This window comes from Amborella trichopoda, chromosome 5, assembly GCF_054954075.1.
Source record: "Amborella trichopoda isolate Santa Cruz 75 chromosome 5, AtrichopodaSantaCruz75HAP2 v2.0, whole genome shotgun sequence".
Taxonomy (NCBI): Eukaryota; Viridiplantae; Streptophyta; class Magnoliopsida; order Amborellales; family Amborellaceae; genus Amborella; species Amborella trichopoda.
The window spans coordinates 32,256,219-32,280,255 of NC_142340.1; the positions used below are offsets into that span (position 1 = coordinate 32,256,219).

Consider the following 24,037-nt stretch of genomic DNA (forward strand, 5'->3'; position numbering starts at 1 on the left):
AGCAATATATGGCTATGAATGCACAATTCTTTTTATAGTACTATATGAGCACATGCCATAAAGAGGGCACCGTATGACCTGAAATTTCCAACCTTTTTCAATCATTAAAGTTCTAAATTAGAAGCCAGTAAGTACCTTCCAACTCTTCCTTGTCCACACGTATTTCAAAAGATTTGGCATATGCAAAGAATCCAACCATCAACTGGCATGGCATACTACTTGGTCCAACTGCAAATAAATCACAAAACACGCATAATATTAATTCACCGCTTTGTGAAAACGAAATCCTCATAAAGACCCTATCAAGGAATTCACTTAACAAGGCCATTTAATAAATCCAGGGAACCACTAAGAGACATAGCATTTCTTTTGGAAGTAAAATATGGCTAAAGAGAAAATCTTAACGCGTTTTGCATTTTTTACCTTTTCTGGTTAAATGATGTTCCCATAACAAATAAAAATTTTCTAGGCACCAGATATGTTTCTTAGGGTTCCCTATACATGTGCGACGGAAAATCCTAATGGAGAACAACGAGAAAAAATATCGCTACTCATATGCAAGGAAAACTTGGAGAGAGCAATGATGCCAGGAAATATAAGCTCAAATATTAGCCAAAAAAACCATGCTTGATGTGGGGGGTTCAACAGCAAACACAAATTCTACCGAATTCCTTGGGATCGAGTGTGTCAACCCAAAACGAAAAAAAAAAAGTGGAAGCCTAGATATAAGAAAGCAAAGACAAAACAACTTGGCTCTGCTGGGAAAATGGTGGTGAAGATATGCAAGTGAGGAGGGCCCATTGTGCAGGGAGGTCATTGTAGCAAATATGGCACTGAAAATGCGGGTTGGCTCCCCAAGTATCCCTCTCACAGAGCCTCAGGTGCATGGAAAAGCATAGCAAAGTGCAGACGAAAGTTTAAGGAGGAGACAAGATTCCGGTGTGTGATACATCCCCCACAGACAATCCAGGAGTACATACAAGCTTAGACTATTTTTTGTGCGAGGGGTATGAAACACCAGACCAACATGCCTATCTCGGCCGTCCTCAACAATTGGAGTCATATTATAGTATTAAATCCAAGACTCCAAGTAGTGTATGTTCCCTGGTCCCCTCCAATAGGGAGCCTGACATTGAATTTCCCTCGGTAATCCTCGCCCCCCGCCCACTGGTTTTGAAGCAATCCTAAGCAACTCCAATGGGTCACAAATCCTTTCCTCAGGCTTCATAGGACACAGATACTACTATGGCAGAAAAAATTGTTCTATTAGAAGATCTAAAATGCACCCTCCAGGCTAATGTTGAGTTCACCAACTTAATAGTGGAAGGGAACTCTAAAAATGTAATATCCTGAGCCACTAAAACAGCTCAAGCTCCATGGACATTAGCACACCTATTTGACTACACACATGTGCTCTGCAGGAACTTTCTGGTCAGTTTCAGGCACATACGGGCCAACAACACTGCTGATGGGTTGGCCAAGGCAGGAGCATCCAGTGGAATAGGTCCGCCTCCAATCTAGCATGCCTGCTGCTGCTGATGTGTTGATCTCAATTTCCTCTCTCTCTCTCTCTCTCTCACCCCACCCCCCCACCCCCCCGTTGCCCACCAGACTCAGCAGTTCTCCTATCTCTTTCGTGGCTCCAAGCTCTCTCCCTCTTCTCCCTGTCCCACTCATCTCTCCACCCCACTTCCTCCCGACACAACTGTAAAAAAGATGACTAGATGTTCTAGATACGAACGTTTGCTATGCTCTTTGAACAACATAGTTACTTTGCAACTTTTGCAAACCACTGCATAGACTAGGCCGTGGTTATCAAGCATTGACTCGTGAACCAACATAACATTACTTAATTATCTCACACTCATTAGAACAGATAAGTACTTCTAGTTGGGGCCTTTGGCCCTCTAATTAACACTCAATACACTTTAATATGTCACTCCTAGGAACCTTTCTCTTCCACCCTCTCTCATACTGTCACTTTTTCCTCATCGTGATGGAAGACATTATCTTAACCAACGACATATTATATATGATCTCCATAGGTTAGAGAGTCAAATGCATGTATGCCCAACAGCACCCTCAATTGAGTACTTACTGAACAAGGAGTGGAAGGTTAAAGGTCCGTATTAGAGGGTGACAGAGAAAACATGGGTATGTGCTGTGAATTCTTGGGTGGAGTCCTAATGGGGTGAACATGTGGTTGTGATATGATCAGAGGTCTTGAGTCCTAGAAAAAAGGATCTAGGCTCCTGTCTAAAGAGGAGATAGAATCTCTACAAGCAATAGTCATCATCATAAGTGCACAAGCAATTATGATATCGAAGACTGCGCTCAAGCAATTATGATATCGAAGACTCTTCAAGGATGGCTCTGTTTTGTTACAGCTCCCATCAAAGGACATGCCTCAGGATTAAGAGGTTGAGCTTCGATTTTTGTATATGCACTAGGAGTCCTCAACCTTTGGCATTTAGTTTGGAAAAGTTGACAGTTTCTTAAGAAGATAGATTGGCATGCAAGTTAACCCTCAACGAGTGCATGGCTTCCTTCTAGGTGCAATCAGTGAAGCTAGTCTTGTCAGTTGGACATGACATTTGAAGTGGTTGCATCTTGTTTGGAGCAATGCCAATAAATTGGCCCTGTCAGACTGTGAACCCATTCTCATCCAATCCAGAAGGTAATATGGACTTTTTTTAATTAAAATACCAGATTGAATAAGAGAGTATTCAGACCACCTCTGGACTGGCCAGTTTGAAATGTTCAGATGAACTGGCCCATCCTGAACCCATGTCAAGTGTACCTTTTTCTGTTCTAACTTTTTTTGGCCATTTTGGCATGAATTTGTTGGTTTTATTTCTTTGTTTGTGGTGTTCATTTTTACCATGGAACATTAATTTTGGCACCCTTCACGGAAATTGGAATATAATGGCATCCAAGCTCCATTTTCGTTTTCAACGACAGTTCAGAGTCACACATTCCTCATGTCTGAAATGTATTTGCATAATGGAGAAACTCCCCTTTGGCTGGCACTCGTCCATGATCTTATCACTAAGCAAGTGGCTTTTGTTTCAAGTTTACGACAAAAAAACTTTTTAGACCAAAAATCAGGCAAACATGGTAGTATTTTGAAATGTACTCCCTCACAATGTTATTCTTTTTAGAATATTGGTCATGGATTGTACTCCAACCTTCCTTGGTGGTTGGGTGAAACAAGGAATCATGTGTGTGAGTTACACATGCCTTTAAAAGGTTACATTTAAAAGGTTCCTCGCTTCATTTTATTTCCCTTCATATTCTTTCCAAGGCCAACTTCTGGTCCCAATCCTCTTAATAACCTTTTTCCTTTGTGCCAAACTGTTCTTTTATTAATCACCTTCAAGACTCTTGTTAGATGTTGTTACTAAATTTGCCTAAAGATATAATGTGAAAAAGATTACAAATCCAACAAGCGAGGTAACATGAAGCAAGTACGATATGGCTAAGATATACCAGGCCAGGGTTGAGAGCTGTGATAGACAACATCCCCAATTTCAATGCCAGTTTCCTCGATTGTTTCTCTCCTCACTGCTTCTTCTAAACTTTCTCCTGGCTTAAGGCAATATACAGAGCACAAAACATTGAACAATTATTTCAGATAATAATATCATTAAATAATGGGAAGACCAGGTATGACACTCAGGGAATGACTTAGCACGAATATAAAAGGCAAATGCTTCGTTAAGTGAATAATTTTTCAAGTCCAATATTGTGTCCATATCCTAAATTTCATTCTCCAAGATTATAACATAGTGAGATTCAGGATGTTATTCATAATATCAGTAAAAGAGTTACGTTTATAAAAGGATCACAATCATGTAGACGTAAATTTGATGAAATTGTTAACAAGCAAAGTTGACTGAGATAAGAGGTTGGTGCTACAATTCTTGCACATGCTGGAAACATATCTAATGTTCGGTTCCGACCAAGGGAGGGGACAAGGGTGAAATTTTGGACAGATGTTTGGCATGGCCACTCTCCTCTCCAGGAGCAATACCCCAACCTTTTCCTTTTAGCTCATGATTCTCTTTCTTCGGTTGCTGATAATTTTAGTGCTTCTAGATCAGCGAAATCTTGGACGCCTAATTTTAAGAGATCTCTTTTCGACCATGAGCTCAAGGAATTCAGTTCTATGGCTGGAAGAATTCACTCTATTTTTCTACTGCCTTCTGGAATCGACAGGATAATCTGGGCCCCTTCTCCCTCAGGTTTATTTTCGGTCTCCTGCTTTCATCGAACTCCAAAGGAAAGGGGTGCAAACCCCCAATAGATGTGCATTGTGCATGGAGGATGAAGAATCTAATGAACATCTTCTCCTCCACTGTGAATTCTCTAGAGCAGTTTGGAGATGCATTCTGACTTTGTTCGATTGGGCATGAGTCACCCCGAGATCCATTCCCCACCCTTTTCAAGCTTTTCTCCTATTACCCTGGCCGAAGGCAGGAAGACTTAAGTGGATAGCTTCGATATCAGCCACTCTTTGGGTACTTTCAATCTCTTTGGGTACTTTGGATTGAAAGAAATCACAGAACCTTTAGGTGAGAGAGATCCACGGCTGAGCAATTGGCAGAGAAAATCAGGAACCTTGTGGCTTTTTGAGCCACCAATCACACTCTTTTCAAGAACTTATCCTTCACTGACTTCCACAGCAATTGGTTAAATTAACTGAGTCTTGCCTTTCCCAGAGTCTCGAGGGCTCTGTGGAGACCACCGGAAAGAGCAGCATTTAAGCTCAAGTTTGATGGTTGCTCCCTGGGCAACCCGGGGCCCTCAGTTATATGGGGCTCCTACGTGCTAGTGATGGACGTATTCTGATGTCTATCTCTCGCCCTATTAGTGTCGCGGACTCCACTCTTGTTAAGGCCCTTGCCCTCTAGGAGGACCTTCGTAAGTGCTATTTGTATTCGAATTTATGGCGAAACTTTTATAATCTAGACTGCTTTCTCTGTTTTAGTCCGTGATTGATTTACTATTTCTTCTTCCCTAAGATCATAAAATTTTTTATTTTTAAGGGAATGAGTTTGCTTCTTTTTTTTTTTTCTTTTTTTGGCTTTATCCTACACTTAAGAGGCACGCTTGGAAAGTTAAATAGATTAGATATCCTTTTGTAGATATTTAGATTTTCTGATAATTGTTTTGCATTTTTATGTATGTAATTTTGACTTTTTTATTTTTAATCAAATATAAATTAACTTTATTATTTTATATTATTACCAATGATTTACTGTTGTCAAAGAAATTTTGGTTTTATTTATTTTTCTAAATTTTTTAACAATTTTAAAATTCTTCATAAAAATTATGCATTGTTTTCTATGAAAGTAGGTAAAAGGAAACCATCTTTCATTCCTTTTTTTCTTACTACCAAACATTTTTTTAAGTTTTTATTATTTTAATACTTTAAAATTATGTAAAACTAATTTCTATAAAATTTTAAATACAAAAACTTTTCATCCCAATTTTACTTTAAACAAGCAAAGTTTTATTTTCAAAAAACCTTTTATATAATTTTCAAAAACTACCATTGTTAATTTTCCCTTTTTTAATTAAATATTTGTGCATTTCATGATTTTTTAAAAGAGTTATTATTATTTTAAATATTTTTATTAGAAAATTATAACTGTTCTACACTCCATGCCGATTTTTTATCTATAATTTTTCTGTACCTAAAATATCTATGAGTAATTCAAAATTTTTATTACATTATTTCAATAGTTTGAAGGTCATAACATTCTCTTCATTGAAAACAGGAAACAAACTTTATCTCATTTTAGAATATTTTAAACACAATGAAACCAATTTTATTTATTTTTGGAAAATTACAAATTTCAAAGTGTCTCAAATAAAAAATGTTGTACTTACTATAATAGCAGAAAATCAGTCCAAGATATCTTCTATTTATAAATGTTGAATTTCTGACACCACAAATTTTTGTTAATACCATCTTCCTTTCCATATCCTTTGAAATATAAAAATTGAAGTTATCTTAAGCAAATTTTTTATTACATGATTTGGCACAACTACCTACTATAGGGTTGTAAACTAATGTGTTCTTCTTTTTCTATTAATGAAAACTTCAGGTAGGGGGCCTTCTCTCCCCCTGACTTGCCAAAAAGAAAATTTTCTATATTATAAAATTTGCTTATGATTATTTTCCAAACTTTTTGGTATAATGTTTTCGGATGTAGGAATAATTTTTAAGTTCCATCTAATATTAAATAAGTACATTAAAATTATATTATTAATTTCCTTTGTTCTTTGATTTATTTTTATTTTCATCTATCTTTGCATATATTTTAACATAAAATATATCATTGATTTATTTTTCTCTCTAAAATGCTTTTTTCATTCTTCTACCTATCATTGCATTTATACGTGCAACGCATGTAAATCTACTAGTATATGTATGTGTATGTCTCTCTCTCTCTCTCTCTCTCTCTCTCTCTCTCTCTATATATATATATATATATATATATATATATATAATAGACGCTCCAAATTTCAAGTGATTTGGATATGTAAAAACCATATTACAATTCAAACACAAAATGAGATTGTGACCGTCAAATCGGCCTAGATTCAATCTGGGCCATTGGCTGACACTGTAGCTATTAGCCCGTGGGCTGACAGGATCTTTTCCCATATATATATAAGGAAATGCTAGCGTAAGCCAGTGGACCCACAGCTACATATGAGCCCAGCAATCCAGATTAAATCTGGGCCGATCCAATTAATTTTAATTTTTTCTATATATCCAAATCACGTGAAATTTTGGACGTGTGTTCTTTAAAAAAAGAAAAATCCAATAAAAACATCAAAAAAATATTTTGTGAGAAATAAATTGACCAAAATACCCTCGAAAAGTTTTGGGGGTATTTTGGTTAATTTATATCTTACGAATTATTTTTTAAATATTTTTATTACGCGCAACTTGATGAGAAGAATAGATGCCTAAAATTTCACGTGATTTGAATTTGTAGAAAAAAATTAAAATTTAAATACGAAATGAAGTCATGTCTGTCAGATCGACCTAAATTGCATTTGGGCCGTTGGGCTCAGATGTAGCAGTAGGCCCACTGGTCTACGCTAGCATTTCCCATATATATATATATATATATATATAGCAAAAGTCTTCCCAACGCCTATAGGCAAAAATGAACAGTGATTTCGCCTACCTTCATCACTGCCCAAAGTTCATCGCACGGTCACGATGTCTAATAGTTTTTTATTTTTCATTTTTTTTTGTACAAATCAAAATTATCTGAAATTTAGAGCGTGTGTACATCTTAGTGAGACGCACCTAATAAAAATATAAAAAAATAATTCGCAAAAAACAAATTGATAAAAATACCCCTGAAACTTTTGGGGGGTATTTTGGTCAATTTATTTCTTGTAAAATATTTTTTTGATATTTTTTATAGATTCGCCTATTTTTTATGAACACATTCTCTAAATTTCAAGTCATTCCAATTTGTAGAAAAAAAATGAAAAACGAAACACTACCATATAATTGTGACCGTGCGATAAACTTTAGACGGTGATGAGGGTAGGCGAAATCACTGTTCATTTTCGCCTATAAGGGTTTTGTAGTATCTTCCATATATATATATATATATATATATATATATATATATATATATATATATATATATATATATATATATATATATATATATATATATATATATATCGGGGAATGATTTCATGCAACGGTTTTATAGTAGTATAATCCAACCATCTTCAAAAACCTAATTAGAGACATTTGTTTGAGACGAATTTTTAAATGTACACTCTTTTCATTTTGAAGAACAATCACAAAAAAGAAAATTTTGAAAAAACGCTCTACAAAGTTTTCATTCTAGCCCAATTAATACAAGCCGTCCATTTTATTGAGATGGTTACATATAGGCCTCAAAAGGAATTTTTTTATTCCCAAAATTTTTATATAGCTTTATCATCAATAGATTAATAATGGTAAACTGAAAAAAGTGATTTTGAAATTTGTTAAGGCCTGGATCTTGAAATTCATCAAATGAATGGTCGATATTCAATGTTGGATGGATACTAATTTTGACCATATCTAGGGTGCAAATTGAAATTTGTTGTTCGTAGGATTGATTATGAGGATGAAGAGAATGTGTGTGCAAAATTTGGGGTCATACAAATGCCAAAAATATGGTTTTCTAGAAGTGTGTTTGCATTATACAACTATACAACCGTTGCATTAAATCATTTCCCATATATATATATATAGGAAAACTCTTCCCAACACCTATAGGCAAAAATGAGCAGTGATTTCGCCTACCTTATCATCGTCCAAAGTTCATCGCACGATCACGATTAGTAGTGTTTCATTTTTCATTTTTTTTTTCTACAAATAAATTGATCAAAATACCCCGAAACATTTTGGGGGTATTTTGATCAATTTTTTTCATGTAAAATATTTTTTTGATATTTTTTGTAGATTCGCTTATTTTTTATGAACACACGCTCTAAATTTCAGGTCATTCCAATTTGTAGAAAAAAAATAAAAAATGAAACACTGCTAGACAATCGTGACTATGCGATGAACTTTGGACGGTGATGATGGTAGACAAAATCACTGTTCATTTTTGCCTATAGGCGTTTTGTAGTATCTTCCATAATATATATATATATATATATATATATATATATATATATATATATATATATGATATGGTTATTGTAGAATTCACCATACTAATGGTGATTTATAATATTCTCCTCCCAAAATTTGGATGGTAAGCTTATAATAAATAAAATTACATGAATATGTTCTTCGTTCTTAAATTAAAAAGGGGAATTTGATGTAATTCTTGATCCTTCCCTAAATTTACGTTGCCTTCCTCTCCATTGTCCTTTCTTGTCACTCCATCTCCGTGTTTTGGCCTTCCCACCTTCCTCCGCTCAGATCTCTCTCTAACATCAAAGTTTTGCCCTCAATCGTAGAGAAAACCTAGGGAGCTGATAGGTCTCTCTCTTGTATAGGTCTCTACTCTTGAAAACCCATTTTATAAGCTGCCATGAGACACTGTAATTTTCTCTTCGGTCTTCAAAACCCAACCCACGTTATTCATTTTTCATTGTAGAGAGAGAGAGAGAGAGAGAGAGAGAGAGAGGGAGAGAGATCAGGCCTTCACCCTAAGAAAGAGTTGGTAGAGGCTTCATTCCAGAGAGATAGAAAGAGTTAGTTTCGGACAGAGAGAGATGTTGGGGCGTTAAGAGAGAGAGAAGAGTAAGAGAAAGAGAGATTTTGGGGGCTTCACAGTGGGTAAGGAGAGAGAAATACACGGGCAGTTTCTGCGAGGTGAGAGAAATAGAGGGAGTATTTCTACATGCTTCACCATGGTTGAGAGAGAGAGAGAGAAATAGGAGGAGAGTTTCTGCAGGCTTCACCACGGTAGAGAGAGAGAAAAAGAGGGAGAGATTCTTGGGGCTCCATGAAGAGGATCTTATTTTTATTAAATTACGTCAGGTGCCCTTTCCTAATTTGACTATGAAGAATATATTAATGTAATTTTAATTATTTGAAGGGCAACTCACTGTCCAAATTTTGGGAGTAGACTTTAATAAAATCACCATTAATATGGTGAATTCTAGAATAACCCATATATATATATATATATATATATATATATATATATATGTGGAAAGGATCCTGTCAGCCTACGGGTTGACGGCTACAATGTCAGCCAACGGCCTAAATTGAATCTGGGTCAAACAAACGGTCACAACCTTATGTCGTATTTGAATTTTCAGTTTTTTTCTACAAATCCAAATAACTTGAAATTTTAAGCGTAAATTCTACTCATCAAGGTGCACCTAATAAAAATATAAAAAAAAAATCGCACAATAAATCCCATGCTTTTATATAGTCATAGAATAACCGTATTTGGTTCTCGAAAATATTTTCGCTCTAAGGGATCAAAGCCCCATTCTCTATATGATATAATATCAAGAATTTTGAATTTTGAATATGCAAAACGCTGCAGGTTACTTCTATAGTGGTGAACTATATGTACAGATTCTATTTCTTTTAAAACAACCTAATAATATTCACGTGGTTTAAACCCGTTTGAATGATGAATATGATCATTGAGATACATGGTTGCAATATCAGACGGATGATTATTTTGGTGCGCATTTTCCACTATTATTAATGGAATTGTTGCCGAGGCTATATAAACACCTTGAATATTAGGACTTTGAGTCCTTAAGGGTTTAGGAGATATTTCAATCTCTTTGTTAGGAATTTTCATTGAAGCCATTGGAGTTCTTAATGGTGTTGTCAGATTTTTACCTGGGCTTGGAACAATATCCATTGGCTATTTTCCCTTTATCCCTGCCCTGTAAAAAATCTCGAGTCAAGAAGTCAAGCAAATAGTTTGAATTACCATTAATATATTCAATCATAACTTCAAATACTGCTAATATTGCTTGCCATATTGCAAAGATTTGTTTTGAAACCAGGTTTTTGATATCTTTTTCAAAGATTTCTTTTACAGATTTACAATAAGTTCTGATAAGAAATTTTTTATTATGTAGATCATTTTGAAATTTAGTAATACAGTGAGCAATAGCTAAAACCTCCTATTTTACTATAGAATATTTTGCTGGGTAGGATTCCAGACTTTAGAAGTAAATCTGCCTAGTTGTTCTTTATCATGGATTCTTTGTTTAAGAATCCCTCCTAATACCTGCTTAGATGCATATGTTTCTACTATCTTAAAAGCATCAATATTAGATAAGGCTAAGCATAGTAGTTCTTTAGCTTTTAATTTTATTTTTGTGACCGCCTTGGTATGTTCCTTCGTCCATTCAGGAGGATTCTTTTCAAGCCTTTAGAATAGAGGTTTTGCATCAAAAGCAAGATTTTTATAAAAATCTGAGATGTAATTTAAACCTCCTTTTTAGGACATGTCAGGAAATTTGTCGGCAAATTGTATAGCACTTTCAATTTGAATAATACTCCCTTGGTAGATATTATGACCAAGTAATCTTCCTTGCAGAGACTACTAAACCTGCATTATTTACCACTTTTACAAAGATATTTAAATGCTTCTAGTGTTGTTCTAAAGAGTTAGAAAAAATTAGCACATCATCAATATAAACAATCATGAACTTTGTATAAAGATTAAAAATATCGTTCATAATATTCTGGAATTCAGAAGGGGCATTTTTCAACCCAAATGGCATCATATTCTATTTATAATGCCCAAAAGGAACATTAAAAGAAGTTTTATATTTATCTTTTTCAGCAATCTAGATTTGCCAATATCTAGATTTTAGGTCAAATTTTGAAGAGATTCATGCATCCACAAGTCTGTCAAGAAGGCCTTTTTTGTTAGGAATAGGATATCTAATCCATCTTAGAGCCTTATTTAAAGGTTTATAGTTTATAACTAATCTTGGTGCTCCTTTTTCAATTTCAGAGGCTTTTTCTACATAAGAGGCTGAACAACTCTAGGGTGAAGAGCTTTTTCTTATAAGCTTCTTATTAAGCAAGTCTTGAATCTCGGCTTTGCAGATTTCAACAAGTCTACTATTCATTTGAATAGGCCTAGATTTTGTAAGAATCATACGTTCATTAAAATCAGGCTCATAGGGTAGTTCCACTATATGTTGCTTTCTATTCCAGAAAGCATCAGGAATGTCATAACATATTTCCTTATCTAAGGTATTTCTAAACACACTTATCTCCTGCTGAGTTTTAGGAGATTTTTTTTCTTCTACTATTTTGTATCTAATTTCTTCTTTTAAATAGAAGAGAAACTTCTCTTTGGTGATTATCTTATCCTTGATATTATTAATCTCATGCAACCTAGGTTTCTGAATAAAATCGAATTTAACTTGATGTCCTTCTATCTGGGATTCAATTCCAGTCTCATCAAGTTTAACAATTGGATACAACATATTTAAGAATGGTGTTCCAAGAATAACAGGCGGGCTTAAACCATTAACCATAATGAATGGTAGAATAAACCATGCTCCGTTATTACAAACAGCTACATCATATAACTTATAATTAATCAGCATCTTGCTACCATCAGCTGTGTTTAAAACTTGGGTGGTTTTGCTAAAATATTTGGTAGGAACCAAACCTTCATTTATGCAATTTAAATTTGCACCAAAGTCTATGAGAGCAGTGGTTTGAAAACTAAATTATTTATTAACCACTATGGTTATCAAGGTAAACCATCTTTGAGTAATTACTTTGTCTATAAGATTAACAAATTTTAGATCTCTCAATTGAGCTCTTTCAAGGGCATTGCATGCTCTTATTGACGAAGGTTCTACTTCTTCCTCTAGGTGAGGAAGAGTATCTTCTATTTCAGGAATTCTAAGTTGTTGATAATCATTCATTAAGTTATCAAACTTATTTTCATCTTCCAATTTTTCTTTTCCTTTAAAAGAAGAAGTAGTAGCTAATTCTAACACCTGGACTCTAGTTTTAAGAGTCATAAGTTCATTTCGAACTTCATTCAACTCATGTTTTAATTCTGGAATAGAGGGTTCTCTTATATCACCATTTTTATCCTGGACTGTTTTCATAATTTCCAAAAAACTATAGCCTTCTCTAGGTAGGAATAAGAGAAGGCTTAGGGGTGAAGGGCCTAGAGGTAGTTTTGGCCATATTAATAAACCGAATCAAAGCTTCTTTTTTTGCTTTAGGGTCACTGATTTTATCGATTAGTTCGATAATCAAATTTTCTTCTTATGAAAGAGAATTTAAACTTAATCCATTCATATCAATAATGGCTTTATAGAAATTACAGTGACAAGGATCATCTTGATTGTCATCATTACAAGGATCATCTTGATTGTCATCATTATTTGAGTCTGAATCAGAACTTGAAATAATTAATTCTTCATCTTCAATTTCTCCAATTAGCATATCTTCATCAGATTCAAAATAACTATCTGATGATTCTTTTTTTATTAAAAGAATGTTTTATAGTTGTTTTTTAATACTATCATCAATTTCAAGAGCATCAATCTTCTTTTTGACTCTGCATTTCTTTTTATAATGTCGGACTTTACCACAATTAAAGCAAACAGGTATTGTTCTTTTTCCCTTATGTTTAAAGGATTGATCTTTTACAAACTTTTTATAAAATTTCTTCTTCTTTTTAGAAGACTGGTCCCGTTTCAAGGATGATCTATACTTTTCACCTCTCCGGGATTTTTCTTTGTGGTGTGAACCAGATAGTAGAAGCGTGTTATAACCAAATTGTTCACAAAAATCTCCAAGCTCTCTTTTGCCTGTCATTCTCCGCTTATCTAGTTGCCGTCGAAGTTTCAAATCTGTGTAGAGTGCAAGACCTTCAGCGCAAATTTCTGCTAATAGTTCTCCAAGTGTATACTAGGGAGTAGGGTATAATAACATTATGCTTATTTTTTAGTATTCACCTTTTCAACAAAGAGATTTGGAAGTCCTAAGATAAATTTCTCCTTCAAATGATATGCTTTGTTGTCTTCTCTTAATAAGAGTCTTGAATAAAAGACATATTTATACCATTTAAAATGGGATAGAGTTGGACAACGAAGATTAGATAATAAATCCTCTGATCTTGTTGCTAAGAGAGCAATACTTCCCACAAAGTGAAGTGTAACTGTATAAATTAAAGTATTTACTGCATCTCTATCATCTACTAAAGTTTCCTAGATTTGTCCTAAGCCTATTTCTGTTTTAACAACCCATTTTTTAGTGGCATTCCAAATCTGATTTATGGCGGATTCATCTAAGTGGAAATCCCACCATCCTCGAAGCCAGCCAGTAAATCCACAAACTATAGCCTCGGCAATTTCACAGTCCTTATTACCACCAGCTTTACATGCAGTAGCATACATAGTCATGTGCATTATTAAATCAAGCACTTGCGCTTCAAAGAAACCATCTATGTTCCAGTTTATAATAGACTTCCCAGAATAGGATACTAAACTAGAGATTAAGTCTTCTTCAATTTGAAGGTCTACAGGTATAGGTTTAGAATAATAGATTCTAGTTTGAGCTACAGGCCTAGTCTTCCTTCCATAATCGATTTTATTTATTTCTAGGCTTTTTGTTTTAAAAGAATTTTCCATTTCTACTATTTCTTGATCAGTATAATCGTTGTTTTCCTGTATAACATTTACTCCTTTTCCTTTGTCAAAAACATTTAACTCTTAAAGTTTTTTAACCAATTCATTTACAAGTTCTTGATTATCTCCTTTCCTTTTCATACCTTGTAGGTTAAACTTTTCCGTTTCTATAATGGGAGAAGGCTTGAACAATAAAGCATGTTTAGGTTTTTCTTCCTCTTCTTTTTCCCTGAAGACATGTTTTGGAATGTTTAACATGTTTTCAATCCTACTAGTTTGATTTCCTAAAGATTGAAGAAAAAGATTAGTGTAATTGTTTTGTTATATTACCTGAGCCATACCTTCTACATGTACCACTTGATCTCTATTTTGAGGCTCCAATTTAAAAGGAGTAGCCTTAGCATCGGCAAGTGTTTCAAAAAGCGGACTGCACAGCGCTTAGGCGGCCACCTAGGTAGTTCCGGGGGCTTGAGCACATTGCCCAGGCCTAGGAGCCCAAAAAAAGCGGATATCCCTAGGCGACGGCAGCCTAGGAACCCAAGAACCCACCTAGGCGACCGCCTGAACCCGCCCCAGGCTTGCACCCCACCCAGGGGCAGAAATGCCCCTCATTGGGGGTATTTTTTGGTCATTTTTTTAATACTAAAGGTACAAATTTGTGGGTTTTAGGTTCATTTGAAACCTAAAACCCATTAAAGCCTATTTTAGAGAGAGAAAAACCCAAAAACAAAAAAAATCTACTGAGCGCCCGCCTAGGCCCTTGGCGAGCTGGACCCCCACGACTGCCTAGGCGCCACCTAGCGCTTTTTGAAAAACTGACATCAGCCTTTTCACCTTTTAACACGAGCAATTTCAGGAGGGTGAACTACCTCTATGGTTTTGCCATCGCATGTATGAAAGGTTTGAAAAGTCTTTGCAGTTACATTGATTTGTTGTTTAGGGAATTGAGGGACTGTAAGTCCTCTCTGCTTAAGGGTTTACCTAAGCTAGCTAAAGAATCTAACATTCTTCTTATAATCTATCATGAATTTATTAAATTTTTCAAGAAAAAGTTCTCTGAGTCTTTCTTTAAACTCCTTAAAAAACCATTCTCCAATCTCTTTGTTCTCATCAAAGTCAAAATCTCGTTTTAACCATTCTTTATCTATCTAAAATTCCTCTTGTTTTTGAATGACGTAAGTTCCAAACTCAAAATCGTTTGTTCAGAAAAGGAATCAACCGTTTGTTCAGAAAAGGAATCAGGGGTATTTACTCTGTACATAAGTTGTTGAACATGTTAAGAGGTTTTTCATAAACCTTCTAAAACAATTCTATCATTATAGGATCGTTTATAATCTGTTTGCGGAACAGATAATGTGGAAACCTAGAAGGTATCTTAGGAGGGCGATTAGTTATATTAAGTCTTGTTTTTCTCGATAATGGCTACTGTATCTCAATTTTGCCAACGGGATACAACTATATGTTCAGGTTCCCTATTTTCTAAAATTCTTGGCGAAGTTTCAAAATGAAGCGATTATCTTTCAGGCAACTTAATTTGGTTCCATGATACCGTTTTAGGTATCACTAGATTAGATGTTTCTATATTTGTTTGAAAAAACACTGTTTGTCCCTTTGTATCCATTTTTTTGGCATTTGGACATAAGTTATAGCAAATCCTATAAACAAAAGCAAGGTTTTGGGATCCTAGATCCATATCAAACCCTTGCATTTTTAAGTTTAAGGTTAAAACCTTTAAAAGGTTTGGATCTGAAAGGGCCACAGAAAAGTTCGAAAAACAATTAAAATAAATAAGGCCTTTGCATAGATTTGATTTAACCATCCCTAAAAGGGAATCAGTAAAACGTGTGTGCCTATTATCCCTAAGGCAGAGTAGAACTGAGTTATTTAACCCTGTTCTGGTTAATGGCTTAATCGCCACTTGAACCAGTCCAATATGGAGATAATTAAAAAATTTATTCTTATGCTCTTCTATCATTCTGTTAGATAGAAGCTGAAAACTATCTTCGGTTTCCATAACCGATATAGTTTTCTCAATTATTTTAATTGAAAAATTACTCTTAACATCAAAAGTTCCTCTCTTCTAAACGTCATGAATTGGAACTTTAGGGATATTCCAGTATTGAATTTATTTTCCTATATTGTCTATGATTATTTCTTCCTTATTATTGACACGTAAGACATTTGAACTAGAACTCGTAGAAGTTGATCTGCTGGATAAGGTTCTGAGGAAATTTGCCATAAGAACCGATATCACAACTTAGTTCCGAGTCAACAGGAAACAATCCCTACCCCTTATCACGCCTTCTTGGCTTTACAGGGATGATTGGGTCACAGCGACTTTAGAGCCTTATTGTAATATTCATTTTCCTATTTTTGAATAATAGACGCTCAAAATTTCAAGTGATTTGAATTTGTATAAAAAATAAAAATTCAAATACGAAATGACAACTTAGTTCCGAGTCAACAGGAAACAGTCCCTACCCCTTATCATGCCTTCTTGGCTTTACAGGGTAGAATGCCCCCCTTAAAAAGCGGGAGAATTACACAAACCGCCCTTGATGAAGAGCACTTTTTTCTGCCTTCATGCCAAGAGGATCAAGGTGCTGTCTAGGCAAAAGAGAAGCACAAGGATCCTTAAGGGCCTCGGCACCCGTTTAGTGAAATTTTGACAACCATTGAAACTTCACAGGAAGTTTGTCTAGAAAAGACTAAAGACCCCCTTTTATATAAACATCATTAAAGGTTAAGTCAGTCGCATCTACGCATGATGAAGACAGTAATGCCAAGCATTACATACAGCTCCGTATAGTGACTAAAAGCAGTCCTGGTGGCAGCACTTCTTTTTAAGCACCCCAGTAGTCTTCGTCAGACTGACGAGACCACACCTTTTATATATTTCAATCACTACAGTGAATCCTTTTACCCCCTCTATTTTATCATTTTGCTCCGGCAAAATTTATAAGAGTCCCTATCTCATCAGGATCTTCTGGCAGATGAGAAAAGTTCTCTTTCCTTTAGTCCGAACCTCAGAGATATGTTACTAAATGCTAAAACCTTTTGGGTAATATTTCCTAGACCTCTCAAAATAAGTCATGAGGACTAAGTAACAAGCTATACTACATGTTTCGAAAGAAATTGAATCAAATGTTTCAAGTCCAAGTAAGTTCCCGTGAAATATAAGCAAGGAACATTCCACCTGAAGACTTCTATCAACACGTGAGCCATAAGCTTACATGACATATATGACACATGAGATCCCACTCCAAACTTATCTAGATGATACATGGCCCCCATGAGGAGCATTATTTGTTGATAAACGAACACGTCAACACATGATCTCCATGAGTAAGTGGATCTATCACAATGCCCCCTACAACATCATTATCAGGCAAGATTGTATAACCACCTGGTGTAAAGTATAAACATCCACAAAAAGATGCCAACCAGGCTGTAAATAAGCATAGATTGTGGACGCGAACGCAAATGCACAGGCAGAAATGAGAAGCAGCGAGGAACAGAGATCAAAGGAACACAATAGATGACCCTTCATATGCGCGGGAAGTATATTGCAAATTCTGTTGTATTTCCTCCATTTGTAACAGATTAAACAGAGGTAGTTTTCCCCTCCATCTCATGAGGTGGTGAATGTAAATGGCATGGTATCCACAGACACCTTGAAACAAATTTACCCAGAAATAGAAAAAAACATTGTCCAAGGCTAATCACCTAGTAGGGTGAGGGTGTTTGAGCATTTCTTGAGTCACAATTGCCTATTCATGCACGGGCTTTGCAAATTGCCCAACACAATGGCTGCCTAGGCGGCCAAATTTTTTAATTTTTTAACTTTTTTTTTTTTTTTTTGAAAGGTTAACATTTGAATTGCATTAGAAAAGTTGGGGTACAGATTGTGGTAGTCCAAGAGAGCCCTCTAGACGGGTCTCTCGGTACAAAATTGGTCAGTAGACCCTATACAAAATGTGGGCTTATTTACCTGCCCAATTACAAAGGATTTAAAATAAGTTCACAAAAAGAATAAGGGCTTATAAAGTTGCCCGAATGCAATGAGATGTTCTACGTAGTGTGTCTTATGTGGTCCTGATCAAAAACGAACATGGGGAGATGATGAAAGAACATGGGTAGATGATGAAAGAATGTGGGTAGATGATGGATCTCTACTCTCTCCTTTTCTCTAACTTTCCACTTTCATCTCTCTATCTCTCGCTACACACGCGCGCAAGCACGCATGCACGCACGCGCACACACACACACACACACAGATATATATAGACCCTCCCACATAGGTGGCTGCCTCCATCTCTTTGAACAATGGTGAAAAACAAGGCCTCAAGTAATGCAAAAGATGCAGATACTATGAATTTGCAAATAGTATGCAGCTCAAATGGGAAAACTGCTTTAGTTAACGAATTAGATTTTATTAAAGAATTCGAGGATAGGTTACAAGAGACCAAATCACAAAAAGAAATAGTTTGGAACATGTCCTACAGAAAGCTCTCAAGGAATGATGGGGAAGTATTGCATTGAAGTTCCATTCAATCTTTATGATGGCTCATGAGAATGATGATACCCATTTCAATTGTTACTTAGAAGATGGAATTTAGCGATGGAAGCAGTGTTATTTATCTGTATCACGCCTTAGTCACCAGAGACGGCACATCCCTTAGTTTCCACGGGAGATCAATCACAGCACAACTATAATTGTAGATAAAGAATATACTACAAGACGTAACTGAACTCCTTCATTCAAGGGTTCTACATTTATATTGTTCCTATTTCTTTAATATGTTACATCATCAAAATCATTTTGTGTATCTTACTTCTCATACTTTGCATACTCAGTCATCACTAGGTCTGGATCAGATAGGCAATGTGGAGGGTTAATCAGGAAAATATGTCGTGGTTTGTCTGTAAAAAAAAAAGGAAAGAAAAGATATGTGCAACCTGGTTGAGGATTTTACCCAAAATTATCTTGGCAGGCAAGTCCTGAATTTACCACTTTCTGAGAACTGTGTAGCTTTTATGAAGTTCATTAATTGTTTCGCAGCTTCGCTTTAGGCTTTATGCATAAATACATGACCAGTCATATGCTCAGTTATCATGCTTTTTATCATAAGTTTTCAATCTTGTAATGGCTTTGTTCATAGTTTAACCGACTGTGGTGGCCTCTTTGGAACTTCTAATTACCTTTTCAAACATTTCTACTCGAGTATTAAACTGGGATTTAACTTCAATAAGTTGTAAAATGTACAGTAGAATGGGGAAACTTGAGACTCCTCTTTTCTATTACTTTTGCTAGAATTGTTCCTTTTATATTTTGGCGCCTATACAGTATGCTAAGACTAATTACTCATTCACAAATTGGAAATGCATCTTTGAAAAATCTATATTTTAATTTCTTTATTTATAGTTAATTATTCACATATGGGCCCATAGAGCATTTGAAGTGTATGGGCCATATATTTGGGATATCTTTCTAAAAGCAGTCCTAATCCCAAAATCACAAAAGGAGTATAACTAGCCATCCGACCAATGTCCAGCAAAATGACAACTGTTCAATAGCATATAACCAACAAGAAAATGTTATCTTGGTTTGATGGCAAGAGTATTACTTTAATTTAATTCTTTAATTATAGACTCTACATTAAGGGAACCACTTAAAACAATCCTTATGCTCGTGATGTACACTGAACCTATTATTGTGGGCCACTTGACTCAAAATACTTGAATAATATTATGTATGTGTGTGTGTGTGTTTTCTTTAATTACTTGGGTCGTTTATGGGCTTGACACCTCAGCTCATTTGTGTGCTTGTAGAAATAAACCAGCTAAGCCCAGACGAGCTCAATTTCCTTTAATCGTGCCAAGCTCAAGCTGGGTAGTTCATGCTCGAATCGATCTTGAACTGGCCTTCGACCCGTGCAAATTGATCTTGAACATGTCCAAGTTTGCTTGGCTCAGCTTGTTGACATCCTTATTGATGGCTTAAATAAGGCATTTGATATGATATACAAATAGCGGTTTTCAGTATACATATCCAAGTGACCTCTGAGGGTACCATGCTAGATTGCATATTTTTGGTAGAACCTGAAGATACTTGTCCCATAGTTCTCTTTGGGACCATCATAAGTACACCCATATCCATGCATATGCATATACATATATGTTATCACAAACAAAAGTACAATACCATGAAATAAGAAATAAACAGAATGACTAGCTCCTTGTGAATAGTAGCTGAACATAAAGTTTAAATACATGGATCGAAACAATCCAGAACTTAGAAATGACAAAAATACTGTACAATAATACCTTAGAGCCCCACTACTAACATCATGAAGAATATTATGTCCCAACAATAAGTGCAACATATGAAATTTATCACTTAGAAGCAGATAGCTCATCTGTGCGAGTGTATGTTGTATATCATATACATCAAGTATGATACACCTTCCCTTAAAACAAAAGCATCATGCATATTCAACCTAGAAGTTTAAAAAATATATATCTTTATAAAACAAAAGATATGTACCTCTATAAAACCAGCAATGCAACTCCACATGCGAGGAACAAATCTGGATTGACGACTTAGGAGTGCACGATCATTGTCTTTATCGATGACTAGCATAATGACAACCTGTTACTAAGCAGTGCATCAAACAATGCTTATTTATAAGAATTCAGAAATAAACTATGCACTAAGTTAAACTAATGAATATAGAGAGAACCAATAAGCAGGCATCAACACATACAGGATCAATACGAGGGTAGATTTTCTTCTTGCAAGATTCATTTACACATTGCTTCCGTCTTCCCCCATCAGTTGGTATGTTTCGCGCTCCACAGTAACCACAAAAACGGGACAAATTATGCCATTCCAACAATGCCCTAGCCTAACTTGTCACAATGAACAAAAATGTCAAGGTGAAAGTCTACGCTTATGAATCATCATTCAAAAGATATATACACAAGATAATGAAGTTACCTAAATCGTGGGTGCATGAATGCATAGTTGTTTAAAACGCTACAGGGAAGAAAAGTTTTAGGTTTAAAACCTCAAAATTTGCAATGCCCGATAAATCCTTGACAATAAAAGTGAAGCAAAGACACCAAGTTGTGCCCAAAATGTTTTAGTGAATTATGCAATTTGAAGTGCTGGAAAAGAAATTGGTGAAAGAGCAGATCCCCAATAACAGAATCTTTTTAACTCACTTCTTCACTACATATACACAAATAGTGGATTCTCATCAAACATCAGCTGATCAAAGTTACGTGGTGTCAAGTTTTATGGGACAATAGATAACACCTCATGCTTTGAACATCTCATATAATCTATACAACCAAAAAAAAAAAATTCCCCAAAAACAATTTCAGTTGAAATCCAATTTGCTCCAAGATGCACACCTTTAGGTGCCAACCTTGATCCAACCTTGGTGGAGCAAGCAGCAGAAACGCATTACAAGCTATTAATATGAGCAGTGTTTGAAGAATCACCAAAGTCGACTCGGACTAGGGCAAGTTACCCAGAACCGGGTGCCGCCACTGGATACCTTGTACACTAGTCGCCCAGTACTATTTGAAAAGCAGATAAAACAGGGGGATGGAAATCCACCCCCTTTTCTCATCTCAACTTACATTTTCTTGCCCTAGAGACCCACATTTTCACCCAAATTCAATCTTGAGCTATATGTTTGCTTGATCTACTCATTAGAGGCATTGGATTCGAGAAAAAAACTCAGGTCTTGAGTTTTTGAGATCTAAGGCTTTGGGTACGGGTTAGCCACAACTCAAAAAAAAGTTGATTTCTTCACAAATTTCGGTTGATCCTTAATGAGCTTTGAATCCCATGCCTATTTTTAGGTCCTTGATCGAATGCTAGGTATGTCAAGAAAAAATAAAAATCTTAGATTTTGATAGATTTAAATTTTGGATAAATTATTCATCCAAACAATTTCAAGAGCTCAAATCCCCTAGATCCGAACTCCAAAACCAAAACTAGCTTGGGGGTCCTACTGTTAACTTTATAAAAAAACAAAAAACTAGTTTGGGGGTCTTGAGGTTGTTTGGGGAAGCTTCGACAAGAAATGGATGCAACAATTTTATCCACATGCAAAGATTTAGGGATCACCTCAAAATTTTGGATTTCCAAGTAAATATCATTATTTTTCACATTAAATTCATATATTTGATTTATTTTTTACTAGAATCATATAACCTAGCAATGGTAATGTTATTATTGCATTTTGTAAGATTCTATTTTTTTTTGTTCCAATTTTCTTGTATACAGAGAGTTTTTTGACTTGTAATGAGTCTATATAGAATTAGGATTTTTACAATGTGATGGTACTGATTGTATTGTTTTTATGTGTTTTTTATGCATTTAACATGCTTTGATTGTTTTAGAAGTAGTGCTCTCTTTCTCACTCACCCCCAAAAATCCAGTAATTCAATCTTTTTATTTTTTGTGTGTAAAAAGGATGTATTTATATATGCTAATGGTTAACACCACCTATCATCCCCAACGCTGCCTTTGCACTTCTCCAACAGCTTCATGCAGTGTTGGACATTGTAGGAAGGAAATGACAGGTGGTGTTAATCGCCTAAAACATCAACTCGCCATGACAAAGGCACTTGGCCAATTACGAAGCAAATGCAAAGAACTAGTTATGTAGCAAAAAGAAAGAAGGTGCAAATATAGGATAACTGAGGAGATTGGTAATGAGTACGATGCATCTCCTCAAGAGGATGAGGAGGAAGAGTTTAAGGTCCACATGAAGCTTGCAAGGAGGGCCAGTCTAGCAGAAATGCAAGCTAGATAGCTCTTGATTGAAGAGATGTATGCTGAAGGGCGGGAGCTTCTAGCAATTGTCCTTTGAACCAGTAGAACCTTGTGCAGAAGGATGTGGGCAAGAACTCTTTAGGTGTTCCACTTCGAGGAAATCTACTTTTACTCGATCTACACAACCGCAATCCCAACCCCACCCTACTGAATCGCCTTGAATTGACCCCTTATGGCCTGAATATCACCAGAAGACCCTTAAGTTCTCATAGAGGGACAAACAAGGATAAGGTAAAGAGGGTGATTGCTAGGTTTTCTATGACAGTGCTACACCTTCAATTGCTGCTGATAGTGAATATTATTAGATAATGATATCCACTATTGCTGAAGCAAGGTTAGGGTTCAAGGGCCAACTTCAAGTGAGCTTGCCAAGGTGGACTTATTCCTTAAAAATTTTAAGCAAATGTGGCCTAGGTCTGGGGTTGCCATCATGTCTGAATGATGGAAAGATGGGAAAGGGAGACAAATTGTTCAATTTTTAGTGCATTGCACTAGATGGGCAACTTTCCACTCAAGTTGTGACCTTTCCCAAAAAAAAAAAAGGATCGAAAAGCTGTTATTTAGGTATCTTAATAAAGCAGTAGAGGAGATTGGGGAGGTAAATGTTGTGCAGGTTATAACTGATAATGCTAAGAGCTATGTTAAAGCAAGGAGGAAATTAATGAAAAGAGAAAGAATTTAGCATGGAGGCCTTGCATTTCTCAATTTATTGATTTAATGTAAGAAGTTATCAGTGAATTGAAGGAGGTAAAGGGTTGCGTTGAGCAAGGGAGAAGGATTACAAAATTCATATACAATTGTTCCTTCATTCTTAGCTTGATATCGCAGTATTTTGAAAGAGAGCTCATTAGGCCTACCATCACTAGGTTTGCCACCTCTTACTTAACACTAGATTCAATCCTAAGGCAGCAATTAAGTTTGAAGACAATGGCAGCATTAGAGGAATGGAATTCTACACCTGTTGCATAGATTCAGACTAGAAGAAAGGTTTTGGAAATTACTAATAACTGTAAATTTTGGGTAGGTGCAAACAGGTTGCACTTGTAC

At 35.6% G+C, this 24,037-nt stretch overlaps 1 protein-coding gene across 9 annotated transcripts in view; it reads right to left on the minus strand.

Moving 5' to 3' along the window:
• The window catches only part of NUDX19 (nudix hydrolase homolog 19), a 33,635-nt gene that overhangs the window by 5,918 nt on the left and 3,680 nt on the right, over positions 1 to 24,037 (minus strand). For 2 of the 9 annotated variants that reach the window (XR_016055356.1, XM_088866488.1), the window contains 4 exons: positions 20,904 to 21,044; positions 20,684 to 20,794; positions 3,490 to 3,589; positions 136 to 228 (listed from right to left, as the gene is read on the minus strand). Coding sequence is in view for 3 of the 9 variants with exons in the window: in XM_088866488.1 (XP_088722614.1) it covers positions 136 to 228; positions 3,490 to 3,589; positions 20,684 to 20,779 (289 nt within the window). In the remaining 6 variants the exon portion in view is untranslated. Of the gene's footprint in view, positions 1 to 135; positions 229 to 3,489; positions 3,590 to 10,354; positions 10,402 to 20,683; positions 20,795 to 20,903; positions 21,045 to 24,037 lie in introns of those variants that run through there. The other 7 variants (XR_016055358.1, XM_088866489.1, XR_016055355.1 and 4 more) reach the window with 7 other exon arrangements.